At 45.0% G+C, this 24926-nt stretch overlaps 3 protein-coding genes and 1 long non-coding RNA gene across 9 annotated transcripts; 2 read left to right on the top strand and 2 right to left on the bottom strand.

Moving 5' to 3' along the window:
- Positions 1–522: 522 nt before the first annotated feature.
- adat3 (adenosine deaminase tRNA specific 3) lies at positions 523–1770 on the bottom strand. Its single transcript, XM_053626193.1, has one exon. The coding sequence runs from the start codon at positions 1677–1679 to the stop codon at positions 618–620; it is 1062 nt and encodes a 353-aa protein (XP_053482168.1). The 5' UTR covers positions 1680–1770; the 3' UTR covers positions 523–617.
- Positions 1771–2570: 800 nt separating this feature from the next.
- On the top strand, positions 2571–5285 carry osgepl1 (O-sialoglycoprotein endopeptidase-like 1). The gene is made up of 7 exons (XM_053626192.1): positions 2571–2758; positions 3198–3585; positions 3670–3874; positions 3986–4134; positions 4320–4450; positions 4972–5043; positions 5145–5285. The coding sequence occupies exons 1-7, from the start codon at positions 2571–2573 to the stop codon at positions 5227–5229; spliced, it is 1218 nt and encodes a 405-aa protein (XP_053482167.1). The 3' UTR covers positions 5230–5285.
- Positions 5286–5359: 74 nt separating this feature from the next.
- Positions 5360–17696, bottom strand: ankar (ankyrin and armadillo repeat containing). Of its 6 annotated transcripts, none has more exons than XM_053626186.1 (22): positions 16927–17696; positions 15747–16187; positions 15091–15254; positions 14662–14777; positions 14367–14547; positions 13356–13578; positions 12992–13193; positions 12702–12910; positions 12190–12294; positions 11431–11678; positions 10881–11049; positions 10404–10645; positions 9944–10097; positions 9110–9271; positions 8890–8996; positions 7928–8050; positions 7655–7813; positions 7409–7526; positions 7207–7316; positions 6918–7114; positions 5724–5770; positions 5360–5511 (listed from the first exon to the last, which is right to left on the bottom strand). In XM_053626186.1, the coding sequence occupies exons 1-22, from the start codon at positions 17465–17467 to the stop codon at positions 5360–5362; spliced, it is 4170 nt and encodes a 1389-aa protein (XP_053482161.1). In that variant the 5' UTR covers positions 17468–17696. The 6 variants fall into 6 exon arrangements, 5 of the variants coding, with proteins under 5 accessions (XP_053482161.1, XP_053482162.1, XP_053482163.1 ...); XM_053626187.1 differs by having other exon boundaries at positions 10881–11025; XM_053626188.1 differs by having other exon boundaries at positions 10881–11004.
- Positions 17697–17743: 47 nt separating this feature from the next.
- On the top strand, positions 17744–20770 carry LOC128608473 (uncharacterized). Its single transcript, XR_008386079.1, has 3 exons — positions 17744–18046; positions 18725–19502; positions 19878–20770. It is a non-coding gene; the product is annotated as an uncharacterized LOC128608473 (long non-coding RNA).
- The last annotated feature ends 4156 nt before the right edge of the window (positions 20771–24926 follow it).

Below are 24926 nucleotides of genomic sequence, written 5' to 3'. Positions count from 1 at the left end.
TTTCCCCACTAATTCCTGTCTTTTATTATCTTTCTCTCCCTTTCTTTAATTATTTCTCTTCCTTCTGACTTTTTTCCCCCTTTTGCTTTCCTGGTATTCTCTTTCTCTTCTTTTCTCCACTATTTCCTGTTTTACTTTCTTTTCTCTCTTTCCCTCACTTTCTTTAATTGTTTCTTTCGATCGGTCTGTTTCTCTTCCTCCCTTTTTTCAAGAAATGCATCTGTTTTCAAGGCCTTCAGCTCGTGGAGGAACAGGTCAACATCAGAAGTACCAAAAAAGTAGGTTTTATGAGTTTTACAATAATAAATGATTCAATATCGGAGAGATTTAACCTGCAAAATATATATTTTGAAAAAAGGATGCGAGGTGCAGAAAGTATTTACCTGAGTACAAATAAATTAGATTATTTATTTATTTATTTATTTAGGCATCTTGTGTTAAATATAAAAACCTATTTATATTTTTTGTATATATATATATAATATAAATAAATGTACGGTAAAGAAGTAAGCATTGCTAAAATCATCTGAAAATATCTTTAATTAACAACCAAATAAAAGTAAAAACAAAGGCTCGCAAGGAAAATCCATCCATTAAAAGCAGCATTAAGAAACGAGTCACTTGAACGGAGTCAGTTCCTCGCAGGCCTGTCGCATGACTCCTTTATAAACGTCGAAATGGTGATTCAGCTCTTTCTGGCAGTGAATTTTGTACTTGGTGCCCAAAGCGCCGTCTGGAGATGCCGCTCCGTAGAAAACTCTGCTGATCCTGGAGTGGACCAGAGCCATGGCGCACATCACACACGGCTCTCTGGTGACGTACAGCTCGTACCCGGTGCAGATGTAGGGCTGGACGCTTCCCTCCGACCCTGAGGTTTCGCTGTGACCCGCGTAGAGCTGTGGGTCCGAGGCGGTGTATCTGCACGCTGGGTGTTTCTCGTATGTATACACACCTCCTCCTTGTGCCCAGGCCACCAGATCGATACACACCATCACAGCATGGTGAAGAGGATGATCTCGGGTCAGGTCGTGACCTACAGCGATGATCTGTCCTGATTTTGGGTCGACAATCACGGCGCCCGCCGCGTCCATTCCTTCCTCGCGTCCGGATCTCGCAGCCTCCACGGCAGTCGTCATGTATTCCTGGATTTTGGCTTTCTGCCTGGACGTGAAGAGCTGTCCCTTCAAACCCAGCGTGACTCGTTTGTCCTCGTGGAAGGACGTCGGCCAGTGACGGCTCGCTCGCTCGAACTGCGGCCTGGTTAAAGGAGCTCGGGCTGGGATTCGGACCGGGAAAGGTTCTCCCAAACCTTCGAAGTTAAAGTCTTTTGAGCTCAGGAGATCAGTCAGGGACGCTGGACGCTGATGTTGCGTCACGAAGGTGGTGGGGACGGAGACATCGCTGACAAGACACACGATCACTTCTAACGGATGAGGACTGCTCTTGTCCTTGCAAGCTCTCACTCTTTTAATATGATGGAGATCTGCTAAAGGGTGGACCACAGACAGGTCTTTGACCAGACGCGAGGTCTGGCGTTTATCGGTGATCGGGGCAGCGTAAGCGTCCAGTAATTTAACATCATCAGACATTTCATCTGACAAGACAGGAAGGACATGCCAAGAGTCTGGATCATACTCCATGCCTTTTCTCTTTTTAGTCTCTGGTTCCATTTTAAACATTTACTTTATACATTACAGCAACGGCACAGCTCAGCAAGTCCAAATTATTTCCACTTTTTCTACATTTTGGAGCTTTTTACACACTCACACCAAATATTCTCGAAACTTCTGTTCTTTCCTGTATATTATTTTTGCTTGGAGGCTAAACACAAACCTTGAGTCGTGACTGGAAATTGTAAAATAGTTATAATAAATAAAATAATTCGTAAGTTTGAACGCGGAGGATAAATAAAAATCTAATCAAATCAAATAAAATAAAACTCGCACGTTTGAAGGGGGAAATAATCCAGCGTTTGGTTGCAGATGTCCGTCAGTGTTTTACAAATCCCTAGAAACAAAGTTCAGCGTTCAAGGTTCCAGTCTTTTCTACCGAATCTGAAGACGTGTTTAAAAAAAAAACAACCACACACACACACAAGCGAAAGAATACTTTCTTAATATGCGTACCATTTTAAATTATAACACAATTTTAAACCCCTATGTTAATTACACAACATGTACTTTATTAAGCGGAACTACACACAGTGTTTCCTGTTGCACATCGGAGCTATTTTTTGTGTCCGGCGTTTTAATCCTACTCGCATTCCGACAGAGCCCGCCTTCTTTGTCATGATTGGCTAGAGTGCTGAAAAACTATCCAATCCACTGTTTGAGTCTGAGCTAGCAGCTAATCACAGAGGAGGACGCGGTGAATACGCATGAATACGAGTGGGAAAAGCTTAAAGTTGGCGTGAATCGTCTGCAACGAGTTTATAACGTCATTTTTTGTGTTTGTAGTCAAATATCCGTTCTTGTAAGACAATACGATGATTAGTAGAATTATTTTTGATGACTATGCTTAAAATGTTGCAGTAGATTAGGTGTAATAGGTGACCTGATTCAGCCTGCAGGATGTTTGCACGAGGATCAGTGCCATGCGTGTTTATGGGATATAAAACATGCAGGAGAGCTTCTCAGATCAGACCCAGACTGGTGTTGGGCATCGAGACGAGCTGTGATGAGACAGGAGCTGCTGTCCTGGATGAGACTGGGACAATCCTCGGAGAATCTTTACACTCACAGAAAGAAGTGCACTTGAAGTAAAGCATTCCTTTAACTCCTTTCACACAGACTGCAGAGCGTCCACACTCACAGAGAGTCCATTTAAGGCTGTTTTTAAGGAAGAGATCAAATATAAATCACCTCCAAATCACTTGAGAGCACTACTGTAATTTAATTACATGTAAAAAAAAAAAAAAAAAATGGATTCCACTACAAATACCATTACAGACCATCAGAAAACCATTGCCATTATTAGTCCTTAATGGTATCCACTAGATATAATCTGCCATCAATAGACGGTAACAAGTCACCAGTAGAGCCCCACAGGGATCATTACAGTTTCCATTAAAACCAGTACGAATCCCATTATAACCATTAAATCGTGATCTCGAGGCGGTGTCTCGTGTGATCTGTTAAAGCTTGGTTGTTGCTGATGGAGCTTGTGCGTGTTGATGTTTCACGCGGTTTCTCCCACAGAGCAGGAGGGATCATCCCGCCCGTCGCCCAGCGCCTCCATGAAGAGAACATTAACAGAGTGGTGCAGGAGGCGTTGGACAGGAGCAGCGTTACACCGCGTGAACTCAGCGCCGTGGCCACGACGGTCAAGCCGGGTCTTGCGTTGAGCCTCGGTGTCGGCTTACGCTTCAGCCTGAGCTTCGTAAGACGACACGAAAAGCCTTTCATCCCCATCCATCACATGGAGGCCCACGCTCTGACCGTGAGGATGCTCCGGCACGTGGACTTCCCGTTTCTGGTGCTGCTCGTGTCAGGAGGTCACTCTCTCCTGGCGCTGGCGAGAGGCATCGACGATTTCTTACTGTTAGGGCAGACGCTAGACGAGGCTCCAGGAGACACTCTGGATAAGGTATCGGAGACACGTCTGCACTCGAGCTGGAAAATTGTGCGCTTTGTTAACGTATCGTCAACAGGTTGCGTTTCGATCCGACAGGTGGCGAGACGTCTGTCTCTCGTTAATCACCCGAAGTGTCGCGGTCTCGGCGGCGGACAAGCGATCGAGCTTTTAGCGAAAGAAGGAGACCGCCTGCGGTTCCAGTTTAAATCGCCCATGGGGCAGCACTACGACTGCAACTTCTCCTTCGCTGGCATTCGCAACCAAGTGACCATGGCTATCAACAAAAAAGAAAAGCAGGAGGGTGATTATTTATCACTTTATTGTTATTATTATTTATTATTATTATTATTATTGGATCCAAGTGCAGGGTGAGTTTACACGAATGTGGTACCGATGCTGCGTTTCATGGTAGGAATTGAGCCGGGGCAGTTATTATCCTGTGTGCAGGACATCGCTGCAGCGGCGCAGCACACCGTCGCCTCGCACATCACCAAACGCACACACAGGGCCGTTTTATTCTGCAAAGCCCGTGACCTTTTACCACAAAACAACCCGACTCTGGTAAGTCCTTCATGCGACAGGGTTCCGCAGTGACGCTTAGCTTTTTAAATCAACTCCAGATTGGTTTAATCGCGTCGGGAATTTCAGAGAATTTGGCACAGCCTTCCTTTAGTTAATCTTTCTCTCTCTCTCTCTCTCTCTCTCTCTCTCTCTCTCTCTTTCTCTTTCTCTCTCTCCCTTCGCAGGTTGTATCAGGAGGAGTAGCAAGCAACGATTACATACGAGAGACACTGAGGATCGTCACTGACGCCACGGGGTTGCAGTTACTCTGTCCTCCGGCTAAATTCTGCACAGATAACGGCGTGATGATCGCATGGTACGGACGGGACGTCCTCCGACACGGCGCCTCGATCCCGACGTCCCGTTAAAGGGGCCATGTGTAACATTCAGGGCGCTCTTTCTCTTCTTCCGTGCGCTGTAAAAACGTCTGATACGGCGCCTCGGTTGTAGTAGCGGCCGTCGGGGAAGTAAAATTACGCGTTCGGTGAAAGCCCGTGACTGGGAATTCCCGATCTCCGACTAGGAAATAAACAAAAGAAAATCAGAATTCCTACTCGGAAAGTCGAGACCGTCTCCTCAGCCCCGAGTTCAGTACGTGGCGTCGTCATTACGTCATAATCAAAGGCGAATAATAGAGGTTTTTAAAAAAACGGACGTTCAACAACGTTAAGTGTAACTATAAACGGTTAATAATATCAATAATAATAATGAACACTTCAGGATTTGCTGTTGTAGTAAAAATATTTTACTTTGTTTGTCTTTTATTTCTTTCTTAACGCCTGGAAACACTTAAAAAAGGACAAACCGCACCTTTTAAACAGCTATTTCTGTCCTCAGGAACGGTGTGGAGAGACTGAAGGAGGGAAAAGGGGTTCTGTCACACACTCAGGACGTCACCTACGAGCCAAAGTGAGTTTCCGTAATTGATGTAGACGCACGATGCTCATCGTTATTATCGTTTTTTATTCACTCGTGTTTGGTGACGGTGTGTGTGATGGGTTTTCTCTCAGAGCTCCGCTGGGCAGAGATATATCTACGGAGGTTAGAGATGCTACGATCAAGCTTCCTGTGTTAAAACTGAAGATGAAAAGCTAGAATTGCATTTAATAGTATGATTGTCGTTTAGATCAAATAAAATGTGTATATATATGTGCAGAAATATGTGTGTGTGTGTATTATTTTTGTAACGAGTGTAGCTAGGGTGGAATCGCTGATCCGAGAGCAGTCACGTGTCATTATTGAGGCTTAGTGTTTCCAGACACGGATCAGTACCGCAGGAGGACTCGTCTGCGCGTCGGGCACCGGGATCGGCCGTCCTGCTCCTGCGGGGACGCCGCTCCGGGGCCGAGCGGGTTCTGTCGGAGCCACGTGGTGCGTCTGGAAGGAGACATGAGAGGACAGGCGTTAAACAGCTCAGGGATATCTCACGAAGTCCTGATATCTCTGAAGCTCCTTTCAGACACGAGACATGACGGAGTCCAGTTTGAACACCAGGTCGAGTCAAAGTTCAGTCTGGATAATGACGAACCACTTTTCCAGTGCAAATAAAACGGAAAGGAAATGGATTAAATAGAAGACGAGTCACGAACCTTTATTAGAGCGCTGACCGAAAGGTGGACTCCATTTTGTCTGGAAACTGTACAGAAAATTTGTTTAGATTAGCCGGTTAATGGCGCGAATGTTCCATTTAAGATGCTTAGCTACATTTTACGCAGGTAAACAAAATAACAAAGGTAATGAAATACAGTACTGACCCCTTAAATAGTGTGATATACACGCTTTTAAACCATTTTAAACCATGTTATACAGCAACACTGTAAACTACACCATCATACCACAGCGCTGCTGAGTTCTTCAATCTGATTGGTCAAAAGGCGATTCGTTTTCAAACAGCAGCAGATCGGATCGTAGTCGCGGTCGTTCTTAAAAAAAAAGATATATAGTTATCGATATGGTGAAGCTGAAATGTTTATTTCCCGTTTACGGAAGGAGTCTCCAGTGTCGGGAACGGTAACGGCGAGATTTCCAGCGTTGTCAGACAGAGGAGTCGATGATTTCGCGGATTCTTGACGTTGCTGCGGCTTTTTTCAAAATTCGCGATGCAACTTGCGGAGTTTTTTGTGGTGCGTGTTTTTTGTTTGTTTTTTTTTTATTTGCGGAAAACCACCCGGATTCTCGAAATCGCAATTGCGCGGAATTGTTTCGCACGCTCTTTCGCAGCGATGACTTTTTTGCTGTACTCGTGTTCGACGCACGTGAATCGAAGAGGGCTTCGGCCGAACGCGCGATGACGACGCGTCTCGACTGTTTCGGGTCTCGGGGAGCGACTGTTTATAGCTGCGATAACGTAACCGAGAACAGAACTTGTCTTGAGGACGTTGCACAACGTTATGAATGACGCTATAAATGAGTAATGATGTCGTTCCTTAGTAAATACCAAAAATGTCCTCACCGCCAAACCGCTGTGGTGTAAGAGGAATAAAACACTCCCAGACGTGCTGTGGTGGTAAAGTGACTCCACTTTGGGTTCATCGCACCACCCCAGACGTGATTATTTTCCTCCGACAGCACACCCTCAAGAGTTTCATTCCTTACTTATTAACTACAGTAAACGAACTAGGAATGAATTACAGCTAGGTAACAGTTGGGTTCAGACTTCTGTCATTAATAAAGGAGTTCAAATAATAACATTACAATTAAGAATCCAGTTAATCGGCGAATTCGTTCCACACCTAGACCTCTAATGAGAACGAACCCCTCTGAGTGAACGACGGTAGCGATACCTGAGTGACGGAAGGCCCACTTTTCTCTGTCTTTTGAACTCGGACGTGAACTTGCTGCATATTTTGGCATCCTGGGCTAAATGGTCCTTCAGCGCTGTGTACGTCTGTGGATTTTTCCTGCATTCCACCAGCAGGAGGCGATGTGCGAAGCGGTTGAAGCTCAGGTAACCGAGGGCGCCGGCGCAGGCCGTGCGTACCTGCGTGAAGATGTAGTGCCATCTCGATGAAGTTGATGGATACAAACAAGCAAGGTGGTTTAACTGGATCGATTCGATCAGGTGTACTGTACCTCCTCGTCCTCAGAGTAGAGGTGGGCGGAGAGGTGCTCTATCGCTCCCATAGTCACTACGCCGTCTGGGATGCCTGCTCTGGTCTGGGCCAGGCTGGTCAGGAACTGAGCTGGAGCCACACAAAGCAATGGGAATGAATAAAATGTTATGTAATATTTAACATAGTGACGTTATAAGCTCTGCTCCGTGTTTCTAACTCACCTGTAAGGACCAAAGTAGTGTTTTTCTCAGACTGCAGTAATTTTACCAGAATTGTGACTCCTCTCGCGGTCAGTGTCACTTGGTCCGAGCCAGTAATCACTTTAGCTAGCGCGATCATCTGAAGTAAACAGTAATATTTCACGCGTTATCGTTCAGACCGATCGCATAGCAAGAGTCCTGAATACGTACGAAATCTCTGTAGCTAAAATCGTTTCATTGAGAAATTGTTTACGGATGTCCTGCCACCTGAAATGCAGCCTTGGCCCTTTCGGATTCGTCGTCAGCACCTAAAAATGTCTCGAACGCGTGCGCTGGAACTCCTCCCTTTTTCTTAATAGCTGCCTGCTGCTTCGGGTTATCGTACGCAAACAGCGCCAGGGCGTGGCCCGCCTCCAGACGGACGCTCTGATAAAATGACACGACGTTTCATAAAATCGGTTCTGACGGAAATCTGAGCATATAAACGGCGGATAAATAACACTACGGGTGAAATGTAGCTGTGATAAAGACGCCAGTTACTCTGTCTTGGGCTTGTAGCAGCTCCAGAATGACGTCGTAGGAGAAGTCTTCTCGCTCCCAGAAGGTCGTCTGAAGCTCCTGGTTGCCCATCAAGATGCACGCCAGAGTCTGAGAGACCTGGACCTGTCGAGGGTTCAAAAAAACTCCATGAGGGACTCGAATGTACGCATTTTAGCGTAAATCAAGAACTTGATTGTAGGCCATACGGTATATTCTATAGTAATAACGTACGCAGGGGTTTGTATGGCACATAAACCCAGATCAAAAAACATGTCATTGTTGATATGGGGAAGTCTGTAATGTCTGTTATTTTACATTTATGTAAGACGGAGTCTCCAGTGGCAGCGTTTTGAAACATTCCCTCATGTTCAGTAGCTGGTTTGCTGTTTCTCGGTAACGCGAAAAGCTGCGTATTTTAATTTTATTATGGAGGGGGCTGGTGAGGGGACGGCTGTTTAGAGCCGCTATAGCGTAAGTAATAACAGGAACGAAGTTGTAACTGTAAATGTATGAAGCAAAGACGTGTGAAACATTTTTAATGTGGCCGAAGAGGAATAAAACACTTCAGGGTGTGCTTTTAATCCATCTCCCTGCTGGGAGAAAAAACAACAACAACAACAACAACAACAGAAGAAACCCAGATAGAATTTGTAATGGTTTTAATGGTTATAATGGGAATTGTCTAGGTTTTGACGGAATAAGAGATCGTAACCTGTGGGTCTCTACTGTTAACTTGTTGCCTTGTCGCCTGGAATGTTATGTCTAGTGGATACCGTTAATGGTTTTAATGGTTAGCTGATGGCATTTGTAGTGGAAACCATTAGAATTTCAAGTCGTGGTTTCCATTGGGTTTTTTTGTACTCTTCTTCATCCTGTTGTTGAGTATTTTCCACATAACAATGTCGTTGTTTTATTCCTTACATCCACACACACACACACACACACACATGCTTTTTATGTACCTTAACGTCGAGACCTTTGTTGCTTTGCAGAAGCGCTAACAATGTCGGAATGGCTTTTTCCTCATAAATCACATTCTGGCTGTTTCTGTTATGCGTGTGTGCCACTCCTGTAATCAGATCAAAAGCTCTGTGATATATATATATATACAGTGACAGTACTTAAATATATACTTGAACGAATTATTTCTGATGTAATATTAAAAGACTATTCAAACATTACCGATACACAAGGTCCCGAGTGCAGTGACGACACTGAGCAGAGTTCTCTCGGTAGTACGGGAGAAACGCAGCAGTCGCACTAATGGTGGCACGATGTTTTCCCTACACAGTCCGTTCTGATGGGCGCGGCAGTCTCGGCTAAGCGCCGTCACCACCTGGCATCCTGCAAATCATATAACCAGACGGGTAGGCCAAAAAAAAAAAAAAAAAAAAGGTCCAAGTGACCTGTTCCACATGCTGCATTTTATAGATCTAATGTGAGAACAACTCTGGCTGAAAAGGGTCTAGAGGGAGTTCGGGGAACCGCTGCTAGACGGGAGCTTTTAAACAGACCTGTCGCTCTCCAGCGCCAGACACGAGGAAGTGTTTAAATCTGGTAGCAGAATGACTCCCTGTGACCGTGTCATGTAAGTCATGGACGCTGATGGCAAAAACAAGAGGCGAGAAGCGACGCATGAGGAGCGGAAGGTTTTCCTGAGTGCACGTCCGTCTGCTTTATGAGTCTAGCAGACGAGTAGCATCTCGAGACAGGAAACGTGTTGCTCGCTTTCCCGCCGGACGCGACCCTTCTCACAGTAGCAGGAAGAACGCTCGGCCCAAATGGCTGTCGATCAGCGTTCAGCACGGCTTATCGTGGCCAGGACCTGTCATCGCCGTGTCATCGAGTACTGTTTTTACTGCGCTTGGCACGCGGTTTTGTTACCCTCGTGAGATCGTACGAGATGACAACTTCGCTGGGAAGGCTTTATTTTAAATTTACAATGCTGTGGATTTTGGAACAGTACACGCTGTAACGAGCTGAGCTCCGTCCCCGTCCCCGTCCCTGCGGCCTTACCCACGTATTGCATTTTATCCGACGTGGACAGGAGCAGATCCAGGACGAAACGGTAGCCGATGAGCTCGGCTACGTGCTTCTGCTGCTTCCGTGTGTGTCCCGCTAAGGCCCAGAGAGCCGTCGCGCCCTGTTCCCTCACCTCCTGATCGAAAACCTGTGGCACCAGAACAGAAACATATCCTCACTCTTAAACCGTGTTGCCAAAACAAGGTTGTTTTTTTTTTTCCCCCCCCCGATTCATTTTCAACCAAAAGTAATAATACAGTATCCACATAGTTCCGTTTAATCAGATTAAGTATTGTTCTTTCCAGTAGGTTTATTAGAATTTCACAGCATGATCCCAGACTCTATCGTTCCAGTTATGTAGAAATCCATCATAAATGAAATGAAGGGTATTAGAATCTACAATAGAATCAATCCGAGAGCAATTTGATTAAAAGCTGAACCGTAATCACGTCACCTTTAAGAGGCGTAGAAGAAGTCTGGCGGCGGATTTGTTCAGAAACTGTTCCTGTACGACAGGGTTTTGGTGAGCTATGGCTTCCAGGACTTTGGCGGCTTTCACTTGGCTGGAGATCTTTCTGGAGCTCAGGACCTGCACCACAGGGGGCACGGCACACGCACCACAAATCAGGTCCTGGTTCTCCGTGTGGCCATGGGCCAGCTCAGCCAGAGCCAGACACGCCTCTCCCTGAAGTACCTCTGTTTCACACACACACACACACGTTCAAATACAAGTTGTGTATTATGTGTAACAATGCTTCCCCAGCAAACAATAACTTATTATTAACCATAACAAGTAACAAAGCGAAAATCAGTCAGGAGTTGATAATAATTTGGTAAGTTATATAAATATATTGTGATTAGTAATAAGTGTATCATTACTGAGTGTTGCTATAGCAACTTTTTTTTTTCGGTTGCGAGTACTGTATAGTACCAGAGTTTACGGTGAGTAAATCGACCAGTTGTGGGATGGCTCCACAAAGTGCCGCCATGGTCTGGTTTCGGGGACAAGCGACACACAGCGCCCGGATACACCTCACGGCGTTCACTAGCACGTCCTGGAGGTCAGAGGTCAGCAGCTGTACCGTGGGGGCAACCCCACCCTCATAGAACACACACACACATAGAAAACTTCTTTACATCACCCTGCTGTTGATTATTTTCTTATAACAACATGACACAGATGATTAATATTATAAGAGTCAGTGTGATAAGAATTATGGGCTATATTTATAGCTGATTTAAGACCACAATAACAAGTATTTCTGCTCTGAAGAGATTTGACAACAATCTTATTCATCTAGAAATATCTACGAGCTGTTTTGTTTCATTTCATATTCCTTACTATGTCGTTAGTATGCTGCTTATTATTATTATTATTATTATGATGATGATGATGTTATTTAATAATTAAAATGATCCCATAAGTACCGTATAGCTCAGACGGTTATGCCGTCAATCCGTACCCATGTAGACTCACTCACCAGCTCAGCGATATGAGTCTGATACGATCCGCTGTGACCAGCCAGGTCTGTCAGTATAACGGTGCAGCGCGAGCGAAGCTCTGGATGACGGCTGCTGAGGTGTCTGACGAGAACTTGGACCGCACCGAAGCGCACCAGCTCCTCGCACACCGGAACGTTCTTCGTCATGTGACACAACACGGCCGCAGCCATGCGTTGGAACAACGGCCTCCCGCTGAGCAAAATCTCCACCAGGACTGAGATCCCGCCTGTCACAGCGCATACACATTGAGCATTAATGTACGCTGGGTCACTGTACCAAGAGTACGGCGCTGCCGAATTCTCGATTCTGATTGGTCAGGAGGTTTTCTATAACAGCAGCTCTGACTGTAGTGCGCAGTGTTTGTTACTTTTTAACGTGTTCGTTCTAATACGTTATCGTTTCCATAGTGACTTCTCATTTGCGGGGACTTGGTATGTTTTCCGACGTCTTAAGGATTGTGATTTTTGTCGTATTATTATTATTTTTTTAAAGAGAGGATGGTGAGACTGTTTACTGGGAAATTTACGGTAACCGGAAAACGAGTATGAAGTGTTGGGAAATTGCTTACGGTACAAGAGGAATAAAACACTTCAGGATGTTCAGTTATAGGTATTTTATTCCTTCCTTATACGAGTTTCGAGTTCCAGTTTTTGACAGTTTTTAGACTGAAAAACATCGCAGTATTCCTTTATCGATGCCTCTAAAACTGTCCACTGCTGGGAACAAACGTCAGTGACCTGCATCCATGATGTCCTCCCAGAAGGGGTCAGCGTTCACACAGAGAGCCTCCATGCACCTGACGGCCATCTCTAACCTCTTGTTCTCCTCACTCTGTAACATCTCTGCAGCCACACACACACACACACACACAAAAATGTCATTTTAATGACATATTTCAAGCACTGTTGAAATATGCTCAGCTCCGCCCCACCCCAACCCGCCCCGCCCCTAGTCCTTAAACCCACAGACATACGTATTGTATTTTTTACAGATGGGGTCCAAGAAGAAGGCTGGTTAGTGTTTACTATTGTGTCTGTGTGTGTGTGCATGTCATCTTGCAACCAGCAGAGGGGTTTAAAAGTTACTGACTGCCACTTTAAATCTACATTAACAATATAAATAGTAATGTGCAAAAACCCAAGAGAAAAAATAGTAAATAATGATAAATACTTAACGAATAAAACATACAAATAATCGGCGGAAGGTAAGACGGTACGGTCATGTGACTAATAGGTGTACTGCGACATACCAACGAGAATCCTCCACACAGGAAGGCCGTCCAGATTCAGCTGAACGAGACGCCTGAGGATGTCGGTGTGGAAGTAAAGAGCCGCCAGCTGGACCACGTTATTGCCCTCGCTGTCCGCCGTTCTCCAATTTGCCCCGTTCGACAGCAGGTAGTCCAGAGCCTCCAGAGATCCGGACATGGCCGAGAGAAAGAGGGGCGTGCTGCAGTACCTGTGACACACCAGTGTGGTTGTTATTCCTCCTGAACACTTAACACAGATGTAAATGGAGATAATAAATCTTACAACTTACTCTGCAGATGTGGATATATCCAGCAACGTGGGATCTTTCCTGCACAGGGCCTGGACGCACGAGACCTGGCCGTAAAAGGCTGAGAAGTGCACAGCCAGCCAGCCTCTCCGGTCCGTGAGCGTGCAGTCGGCTTGCAGAGCGATCAGGCAGCTGAGGGCCTCGAGAGAGCCGCACTGAGCTGCCAGGTGCAGCGGCGTGAGTCCTGACAGAAAGGTAGATAACGAAATGAAATCGTTTCATAGACAGACAGGTTTGAATTGCATTTCCTTTTCGTGAGACTTTCTGAAACAGCTGAAAAATTCATCGTTAAAAGTGCTGCTGAGTATTTTTTTGAAGATCTACGAGTGTGTGTGAGCGGACGTACCGGAGCAGACGGACCTCCCGACACACGGCTGGTTGAGGTTGACGCCGGCGGCTGCCAGCTGGTAGATGATGTGCGGCTGGTTACACATGGCGGCGTGGTGGAGTAAAGAGTAGCCTCGCTCGTCTAGCGCCCCCAGGTGGCCCGGTGCGTTTTTACAGCTCAGCGTGTGAAATACGGCGGAGAGGCCGCGCTCTGCAGCTGCACGCAATCCGTACTGAACGCTCTGTGGGCAAGTCGAACGTCGAATTAAGCTTCCTTTGCTTTGGCAACTCTTTAGTAAGGGGCTTAAAAAGGGGCTGTGTTCAGAGACGAGGTACTCGTACATAGTGAAGAATTGATACCAAACTAGCATAACAGATGAGCGCTCAGTAATTTGAAACCTCAAAATAGCGGACTAAAATATAGCTTGATATATATAGCCTTACATCCTACACGCACATTATCGTATCATGAGCTACGTTAAGTTTTAGATTAGTTAATAAAAAAATAAAATACGCAATAATTCTGCGCTGGATCGAGCGCTATCTTATAGACTGCTGAATAGAAATCGACCGATAATCGGTTTTAGTGATTTTCCCTGATATTTAAGCGTTTTCCCATAATCGGATATCGGGTTTGTAATATCGAAGCCACCGATAAATGGTGCCATCTTGTGGGCGTTTTGAGAATTGTGCTCAAAAGAATTGAAGCGTTTATTTTAAATAAATAAATAAATAAATAAATAAATAAATAAACAAACAAATAAAAGACACTTTAGAAACAGTGCACTTTATTTTAGGTATTCTGCACTATTTCAGACTCAAGAAAATCTGGCCCACCTGGGAGGCGTGACCTACACTCGAGTCATTTTAATAATCTGGATTCCAAACCCAGAAAATTCACCTGTGTGCACTCATATCCTGACTCTGAATACGTAAATATTGGCATGGGACTTATATTTGAAATATTTCGCCAGCTCTGAATACAGCCCATGGATATACAGTTTATGATTTATTCATTATTTCACGTTACCTTGCACTGTATGGCCTTGGCATAACCGAACGTTTTCTTAAACTGCTCATGAAGCTGAAAGTCAGTTAACGGCAGCTTTTGTTCCCGCATCTTTTTGATGGACTTGTTCATGGTTTCCCACCACTGCACGGTGTTGGGTTGGGGATAGAAGGATGCCAGTGCAATTGAGATCACACTATAGCTACAGAATGAGGAAATAATTACAGCACACAGTGACACATCATACACATCATACAGGTGTGTGTATATATATGTATATATATATATACACACAGTGAGCTTTTCCTAGTCCTACCTTTTCCCACCAATCTCACTGAGGGGGATAGGAAACTGCTCCAAGTAGGACGCGTCTTGCCGAAGGGGGTCATTTAAATAGCCCATTGCATGATTCTGTAGAGTCGTGAAGGCGTCCTGGACAAGTAAACATCAATTCTGTATATTTTGGACTTTAAGATAAAGTGCATATTAGCTGTTTTTCCCCAAAACCTAGCATTAATTGGTTGCTTTATTATTATTATTATTATTATTATTATTATGTGTAAATTTTTTTATTTTATTTTATTTTTTTATCATGGTTCTGCAAAGAGAACCGGAGCGTTAGTGCAGAGAAACGTAGCAGCGTATTGCCCATGTATAATGGTTATATTTGTGTTATATTATCGCGTGTATATCGCATAGAGTGTGTTTCAACGATTTGTTGGTCCGTTTTTGGACTCGTCCTGACCTTCATCTCTTCGGTGATGTGCTCCAGCTCAGGAGTCCCGACATCAACCTCAATCCCACCGTGAAGATGGAAATACTCGTTGGGCTTGTACGGAAAGTGCTCACAGGAAAACGTAGGTCCGAGGAGAAGAGGCGGTAACTCTCGCTCGGTTTTCAGCATGTCATCTGTCAAAAAACAAAACAAAAACACAAGCTGTAGCACCTCTTATAGCACAGGAAGTGAAGATTAGTCTTAGTTTACTGCTTCCTGCTCATAGAATGAACCCTAAAATATCACTGTTTCCAAACTGGCAGAAAACACTATTTCATTGTATATTGTTTTGATGAACTTTTATTAAGTTTGGGAAGTAAAATAGCTGCCTTGTACAAATTGCATAGAAAATGCAGGGAATAAAAACATGACTGGATAAAGCACACATCTTGAAGTGCTTTATTCCTCTTACGCCACATGTATTAAAGAATGGCATACTTTTTATCCATTTACAGTTACATTTAATGTTGGGGAACATCCATGAAACGTTAGCTCGTGTTCTTACTGCTGTTCCTTCACCAGCTTCTCTTTTTTCTCTCTCTCTTGAAGTACAAGAAAACGCTGCACATGCCAGGAAGTGAGTGTGCTTCCTTATAAGACGATACAAGGAGACCATGTGTACAGACCTGAGATAGGCAGGAGCATTTGAGACAGGTCCGGAATCATCATCTTCTTCCTCAGCCCGATGAGGAAAGGCACGAGGAAGCCGATGAGCTTCAGGTAGGCCAGGTCCCGGGCCAGCTCCATTTTGCGTGCCAGGTGTTTCTTCACCAGCCTGACGTGGCGAGAGAGCCTCTGCTGCAGCCGCTGGTATGTGCCCAGCTCCAGAATGTCCTCCGTCAGCCGCACCACGTTGGACAGGCTGTGTGTGCCCTCGAAGGTGAACAGGTTCTCGTGCTGACGGACCGAGGTCAGGTACGAGGTGATCTTCAGCAGGACGTTGTCTACGTACTGAGAGAACAGCTTCTGCTCCTCTGCACTGCTGGGCTGGTAGATTGGATCAGGGTTCTGTTTGTCTTCGTCGTACATGCCCAGGTAACATGGGTCATCAGAAATGTCCACTAGACCTACGGAAAAGAGCGCACGGGGAAGAGAAAGAGGTGGGGCTGTCAAGTTTCAGAATCAACTATAAACTACGTCTTTATACCAATGTGCGGTTTGAAAGGACACGTCTTTCTGAACATGAGGGTAGACAGACAGACAGACAGACAGACAAACAAACAAACAAACAAACAATGCACTGTGAGAGAGGCAGGCTGACAGACAGAGATAGACAGACAGACAGACAGATAGATAGGCAGACAGACAGACAGGCAGGCAGATAGATAGATAGATAGATAGATAGATAGATAGATAGATAGGAATACAGACAGACAGACAGATAGATAGGCAGACAGACAGACAGGCAGATAGATAGATAGATAGATAGATAATAGATAGATAGATAGATAGATAGATAGGAATACAGACAGACAGACAGATAGATAGGCAGACAGACAGGCAGGCTGATAGATAGGTAGATAGATAGATAGATAGATAGATAGGAATACAGCCAGACAGGCAGATAGATAGGCAGACAGACAGGCAGGCTGATAGATAGACAGATAGATAGATAGATAGATAGATAGGAATACAGACAGACAGGCAGGCTGATAGATAGATAGATAGATAGATGGATGGATGGATGGATGGATGGATAGATAGATAGATAGGAATACAGACAGACAGACAGACAGATAGATAGGCAGGCAGACAAACAGACAAATAGATGCACAGGCAGACAGACAGACAAACATCAATGTGGACCTGCTGTAAGAAACTCAGCGAGTCTGTCTTTCTCAGCCTGAGGAGCTCCTTTGGGATCTACACCCACGTTGGACCTCCACAGTTCCAGAAAGCAGAGGCGTTTTTCTTTAGGGATGTACGCTCCGTGCCACAGGGCCTTCATGGTGTAATCGATGTTTATGAGGATCTGCCCCACTCTGGTGTCGCAGTAGGCCGGGGTCAGGCGGCACGCAGAGCTCTGATCAGGGTTGGGCTCCAGGCTGATGGACGGCACTTGGTTGAAGCAGTATATTCCCACTGTGAGCTCTCGGATTATCTGATGGACCACCCTGTAATCCATAGACACCCTGGAGTCACAGGGGGCCAGGATGATGGCGTTGGGGTGAAACACATCTTGGATTTGTCTGATCATTCCAGGTGGAGGGTCTACAGACTGGAGGAAATCTTCTCCACCCAATAACCAGCTGCAGGAGGTGAGACTGAGCAGCTCCTGAACTTCTCTCCAGTCGTATTTCTCAAAGAAGGCTTGTGCTGAGGAAAAGTTTAACGACTCCATGCTCATGAGTGATTTCTCTTTAAAGTCTCAGATTCTGATGATATTTTCCTCTTTTAAATTCTCAATAAACGCTTCCAAAATATATCATATTTCAAGCATAAACACGTTGTTTAATTAACGCAGTAACACAGCTAGCGTGATTAGCGAACTGTATATATTATTTTTGACAGAGCCTGTCGGCATAGCAACAGGAGACGCCTGAGCCAGCGCGTTGTAGGGAAATCCACCACAAGATGGCGCCCTTGCTCGTTTTTGAGCACAAAAACAGTTGCGTATGGATCTCGTCGTGACGTAAGCGGAACTCGAACTTAGAAACCGTTCGACGGAGTTGTGATTGGAAGAGCTTATGGTTTATTTATAGAGTGTTTAGATTGTTGATGTTATAAGAAAGAGTCGATGATGAAAGCTGTTATTTTAGCTGCAGGGACGAGGCTGTAGAGGGACATTGAGAAGGACCAGACTGGACACTTTCAGCATTTACAGGGTGTTGCTAAACCGCTGCTTCCGGTCGGAGTATGCGCCCTAATCTCCCATTGGCTGAGAGCTCTCACTCTGTCTGCTTGTGTGGATCAAGTGTTTGTGGTGGTGAGTGTTCTCTAAGGTTTCCTTTCTCAACCAAGAAGCAGAAACCCCACCCTGAAACACATAAAACATGTTTATATCGGAATATTTCTTACTTGCTTGGTGATTCTGGTTCTAATTTCTGGGTTGGAGCTGTGTTTCCATTCAATTCCATTCAGTTTTATTTGTACAGCGCTTTTAACGGTGAACATGGTCCCAGAGCAACTTTACAGAAATATATAAATTCCGGTTATAGATTTTAAATGTATGAATTTATCCCTAACGAGCAAGCCGGAGACGACGGTGGTGAGGAAAAATTCCCTGAGGAAGAAACCTTGAGAGGATCCAGAATCAGAAGGGAACCCGTCCTCATCCGGGTGACACCGGATAGTGCGATTATAAATCAGTAAATAAATCCAGCTGAGTGGACAGGTTGTTGAGAGATTCCAGATGATCTCCGAGAGTCATCGCTGCTCTCAGAGTCGTCTGAACTCTCGCTTTTCGCTGCTGTTGGTAGAGCTGCTTCCGGAAGATGAAGTCCCTTCTGCGTTCATTTCTGAAAACACAAAATCATGAAATCCTGGAGGAACTGATAAAGTAAAGTACAGAACACAAAAAAAGAGGAACTGGTCCAGTGAAAAGTAAACTATAGTTAGAGTAAGAGATGGATTTATAAAGAGAGTTCTCTCTTCTGTCTTACAGATACATCCTTAGGTTCTTCTTAAAGAGATGTCTGGAATCCACGGTACTCTTCGTTCACAACGATGATGCGTCCCAAAAAGCTTGATGTCCCCTCACCGGAGGTCATAGAGGTCTCCATCTCCACATCCTCACCAAGCAAAGAACAAGATCGGTTATTATAATGATTAGTACTTATTTCGAGTTTTAAGACCTTAGCTTGTGGCTTTCCTTTAACAGCACTGCACATTTAGGAGCTAGCGAAGTGGGTGCAGAGATAATAATTTCTACAGTGTACTGTGGATGTTCTGCTGATCATACCTTCTTTGCTACATATCTGTTGTTACCACTGTACTGTCACTTTTACATTTACTCACTTACACTTAATTGTGTATATATGTTAATATTTCATTTATATTTACAGTTCTGTATTTGATATGTTTTATTTAATATGCTTATTTTTATACTAGAACATGTCTTACTTGCATACTCTACATTTTGCTCCTGCTGTAATGTTTGAATTTCCCTCTGGGATTAATAAAGTGATCTATCTGTCTGCTATAGACAGTACCAGACACGCCCATGACACTTTCGTGGCCAAGCGATTGTCCCTCTCTCTCTTTTTGTGTGTGTGTGGGTGTTTCTATTTTGGACTGACTGAACAGCAACCCAACCAATCCCAATGACGCTGTGTGGGAGCCAATCAGAACGAATTCACCTAATAAAAGGATAAAGGCTTTCATGTGAAGTTTTGAGGGAGTGGATTGGCTAAATTAGAAAGCGGACTAGACTTGACAAAAAGGTAAGAAAACGTCAAACTCTATTTTTTTCTGTTTTTAAAATATATATTATTAGGGATGTCTTTGGTGCCAAGTGTTCGTTCATTCTGTTGTGCCAGAACACTTGCTCGTCATCTACTGGTCAAAATGTAAAATCGTACAATAGGCTAGATTTTATATTTTGTTTATAATTGGTTTTCTTCAAGAAGTAGTAATGCACACAAATAAATTAGGAATGTATGAATATATTTAATTGGATTTGTTACTGCAAACTTAACTTCTTTGAAATAATAATAATAATGAGTACTTATAGTTGTGTATTTTGTGTATTGTGTATTTTTGTGGGCTAAGCTAGTTGTTACGAGTTCAGTTCATTGCTCTGTTTTCTTCTGTATCAGTTTCCTGCTCTGATGATCCTGTGGTCGTCTGGTGTAGGAGAGGAGAGCAGTGCAGCACCTGTGGGGAAAAATAAATAATGGGCACTTCAGGATATACACATGTGAGAACTCAAGTAGGATTTAGGAGTTGTATAGAGCTATGGATGCTATGATGTCGGGGTGTGAATGTCGGGGAGACTCACAGCCGTGTCCATCATAAGATTTATGAAATCCTAACATTGTTCGATATGAAGGGACTTCAATCTAAATCATCACTCTGTAATTGTAGAAGTGTTCAAACTGTGTGTGGATTTAAACATTTGTAAATGACATTATCTTTTGGGATATGTATAAACACAAAGTAAAAACACTTGAGAAATGCTTTCAGACCTGGTTTATCATTAATTACAAGCCCAACACGCATGTTTTTATTTTTGACCCGTCATTCTTGTCACCGGCACTTTTCAAAACCAAGTCACGCTTATTGCGTAAGACAGATCGAAATTTGACCTCATGTTAAACAATTCTCCATTTATTGTCCTGTATATTTATATAGTCCTGCACTCGTCTCATACTGTTGTGTATTTGCACTTGATGTAGTCTTGTGTACCGTTCTGTTCTGTGTTGAACCCTGGGCGTGGAGAAACCACACGTCCTTCCAGTGTATAAAAGCTGTATAGAGCAATGACGATAAAAACCCACTTGACTTGATAATCATAAGATAATGTACACATTTATAGTCAAAACTCACATTCAGCATTAATGTACTGTATTTATATTGTGTATAATGTGTGTATGTATGTACACCCTGCATTAAATAATAAGTAAAGATCCATTTCTGATTTGGCTATGAAATATTAGCAGCTCAGCTAACACTTTCGAGCAGACCAGAGTTAAAGCTCCTCAAACACACAATCACGCGCTTTTATTTGTATCGAGCCGACTGTACTCGTTAAGGCCATCAGCTGTACGATGATGTCGTGTTTCTCTGTCCGAAACAAAAAAAAAAAACAGAACGCATGTACATTGCTGAGATGTTTTAGATGTGTAAGAAGAGTCGGCAAGACAGACGGTTGTATTTCAATCTAAAGTCCAGGATGTTAAATCTGGTTAGGTGTAGGGTCCTGTCACACGCCAAAGCTGAGGGCTGAGATCCTCCGTTTTATCCTGGGATGGGATAAAAGTCAGATAAAAAGACCAAAGTCTGACACACACCGCTCTCATCTCTCCTTCCGTGGTGTAGCGGTTAGAGTTTGTGCCAGTGTTGGGTTCTCTGAAGCTGTTGGTTCTGTTCTGCCTTTTGGCTGATGTAAGTGTAAAAGTTTCTGTGTCCTCGTGAACTGATTTTTGATGACAAAAGTCCAGCACACAGCTGGCACCCTGGCCCTCGGTGGTGTAGTGGTTAGTGGAACAGCGGTTGTGGTGTAGTTTGTGCAGGTTCGGGTTCTAACCCTCTTTTTGGCAGGTTTTAGAATAAACTGTGCTGTTGCATTGTGAAGTTCAAAAAACACACAGTCTCACACAGGTATTGTTTCTGTTCCTCTCTGGTGTAGTGGTTTGTGTCAGTATCGGGGTTCCAGATGGTGCTGGTTCTGTTCTACCTTTTGGCTGGTTTAAGGCTAAAAATTTCTGCAGCCTCATGAAGTGGTTTATGGCAACGAAAGTTCAGCACATATTTGCTGTGTCTAATTGTGGTGTAGTGGTTAGAGTTTGTGGTAGTGGTGAGGGTCTAGAAGGTGTTGTTTCTGTTCTGCCTTTTGGCTGGTTTAAGACTAAAGCGTTCTGGCTAAAATTTTCAGCGTCCTGATTTATAATGATTAAAGTCCAACAAACCCTGTTTGTTTTCCTGTGCCTCTGTGGTGTAGTGGTTAGCGTTCATGGTTGCGTGGTGGTGGGTGTTGTTTATGCAGGTTCGACCCTGTCTCTTGGCAGGAGCAGAACTTTTAAGAATAAAAGCAGTGTGAAGCAGTATGAAGGTGTGATGGAAGCACATAAGTGCAAGAGACTCTGTGGCTCAGCTGGTTGAGTCGTTGCTTCTGTGGATCAGAAGGTGCTTGGATCAAAACCCAACAAGAGTTCTCAGCTAATGGGGAGGTGTGTAGGCTGGGGATGGGAGGAGTGTGTAGGCAGTGGAGAGAGAGGGCAGGCTGTGGGGGGGGAGGAGTGGTGTGGAGAGAGAGGGCAGGCTGGGGGCGGTGGAGGAGTGGTGTGGAGAGAGAGAGGGCAGGCTGGGGGCGGTGGAGGAGTGGTGTGGAGAGAGAGAGGGCAGGCTGGGGGCGGTGGAGGAGTGGTGTGGAGAGAGAGAGAGGGCAGGCTGGGGGCGGTGGAGGAGTGGTGTGGAGAGAGAGAGGGCAGGCTGGGGGCGGAGGGTGGAGAGTGCACACTCCTTGGTGTGGCTGAGGACTGTGTGGCTGAGGGTTGGGAGGCAGGGATGGTGGAGGGGAAGGGAGGGTGTGCTGGGGGGAGGGTGTGCTGGGGGGAGGAGGCAAAAGAGGTGGAGCATGCACACAGGGGAGGGATACAGGCTCTAGAGAGAGTTTAAATCCAGCTCATCCCCTGCTCCCCTTTGCCTGCCTCCAGCTCATCCCCTGCTCCCCTTTGCCTGCCTCCAGCTCATCCCCTGCTCCCCTTTGCCTGCCTCCAGCTCATCCCCTGCTCCCCTTTGCCTGCCTCCAGCTCATCCCCTGCTCCCCTTTGCCTGCCTCCAGCTCATCCCCTGCTCCCCTTTGCCTGCCTCCAGCTCATCCCCTGCTCCCCTTTGCCTGCCTCCAGCTCATCCCCTGCTCCCCTTTGCCTGCCTCCAGCTCATCCCCTGCTCCCCTTTGCCTGCCTCCAGCTCATCCCCTGCTCCCCTTTGCCTGCCTCCAGCTCATCCCCTGCTCCCCTTTGCCTGCCTCCAGCTCATCCCCTGCTCCCCTTTGCCTGCCTCCAGCTCATCCCCTGCTCCCCTTTGCCTGCCTCCAGCTCATCCCCTGCTCCCCTTTGCCTGCCTCCAGCTCATCCCCTGCTCCCCTTTGCCTGCCTCCAGCTCATCCCCTGCTCCCCTTTGCCTGCCTCCCAACCCTGAGTGCACACCCCTCATCCACACAGTCCTAGTCTACACCCAGGGGTGTGCACTCTCCTCCCTCTGCTGCTCCTCCTAGCCTGCCCTCTCTCCCTCTGCCACTCCTCCTCCTCTCAGCCTTCCCACTCTTCCACTCCTATATACCAACATTGAGACTAGACTGCATGCACCCTGAGCTCACACCCACTTATCTGCACCCTCACACCTGTTCCTATCCCCAAACCTAGACAACCCCACACAGTCTACTCCTCCTCCACCCCACAAAGCTCCCACTCCCTCAATCTCTAAGCAAGTACTCTGGTTGGGTTTTGATCCAAGCACCTTCTGCTCCACAGCAGTGACACCTCAGCCAACTGAGCTACAGAGTCTCACACACCACGCTCTCCATCACACCTTCATACTTCTACAGCACCACTTTTTATTCTTAAACCTGCCAAAAGGCAGATTAGAACCTGAAAAACCCACACCACAAACATGAGCTCTAACCACTACACCACCAAGGGACAGAATCCCCACATGTGTGTTGGACTTTTGTCATCATAAATCACTTCTTGAAGCAGCAGCAACTTCAAGTCTTAAACCAGCCAAAAGACAGACAAGAACCCACACCTTCTGGCATGAACTCTAACCACTACACAACAGAGTGACAAAAGCAACTCTTTGTTGGACTTCTGTCATAAAAAAAATCACTCTATGAGGCTGCAGCATGTTCAAAGTCTTAAACAAGCCACAGGAGAACACACACCTCCTGGAACAGCAACACTGACCACTACACCACAGAGGGACATACATGACAAGAGTGTTGGACTTTTGTCGTCATAAATTACTTCATGAGGAGGCCGCAATTCTTAGTCCTAAACCAGCCAAAAGGCAGAAGAGAACACGCACCTTCTGGAACACTGATACTAACCACTACAGTGCAGATGGTGAGAAACAGCATCTGAGTGTGAGTGTGTGTTTTGTGGACTTAGGGTCTAATAGAAGGGTTAGAACCTGCACAAACGAAACCACAAACACTAGCCACTACACCACACAGGGACAGAAGCAAAAAGTGTGTGTTTGACTTTTGTCGTCATAAATCGCTTCATGAAGACACTGCACTTTTTAGTCTTAAACCAGCCAAAGGGCAGAAGAGAACCCACACCTTCTGGTATGAACGCTAACTCTTAACCCACAGAGGGACAGACTTGATGAATGTGTGTAGTGTGAACTGTATTTTTATAGCTCAGAATTTGTTCTCTCAAATCAGTAATTTTTTTCAAAGCCTCCACCATTATATGTAAAGAAAATTAATTGTTTAGATTGAGCTACCTGTATTATTCCCCATATATGTGGGGAAGACTAGCGGATCAACTCGAAAGGGGAAATTCGGGTCATTTAGTATTTCTGATCAACTATTCGTCCAGCAATAAGCTGAACTGAATTAATTATGCGTTAGATATTACCTCCGTGGCCTTCGGCAATAATATCCTAAATACATGGAATCATTATTTGAAGAGCATGTCGCAAGATCGACAATTCAAGGGAGTGAAAATCGTAACCGACAAGACATGCATCTGTGGTGTAGTGGTTAGTGTCAGTGTCTGGGGTTCCAGAAAGTGTGTTCTCTCCTCTGCCTTCTGGCTAGTTTAAGATCTTGAAAGACTTTAACCCTCATGGAGTGATTTTTTTATGACAAAAGTCCAACAAACAGAGTTGCTTTTCTCACTCTGTTGTAAAAACAGACGCAACTTTATTGAACCAGCTGCAGGAGGTGAGACTGAGCAGCTCCTGAACTTCTCTCCAGTCGTATTTCTCAAAGAAGGCTTGTGCTGAGGAAAAGTTTAACGACTCCATGCTCATGAGTGATTTCTCTTTAAAGTCTCAGATTCTGATGATATTTTCCTCTTTTAAGTTCTCAATAAACGCTTCCAAAATACATCATATTTCAAGCATAAACACGTTGTTTAATTATTACACAGCTAGCGTGATTAGCGAGCTGTATATATGTTATTTTTGACAGAGAC

This window comes from Ictalurus furcatus, chromosome 6 (assembly GCF_023375685.1).
Source record: "Ictalurus furcatus strain D&B chromosome 6, Billie_1.0, whole genome shotgun sequence".
In the NCBI taxonomy this organism is placed as follows: Eukaryota; Metazoa; Chordata; class Actinopteri; order Siluriformes; family Ictaluridae; genus Ictalurus; species Ictalurus furcatus.
This window is presented reverse-complemented; position numbering and strand designations above follow the sequence as displayed.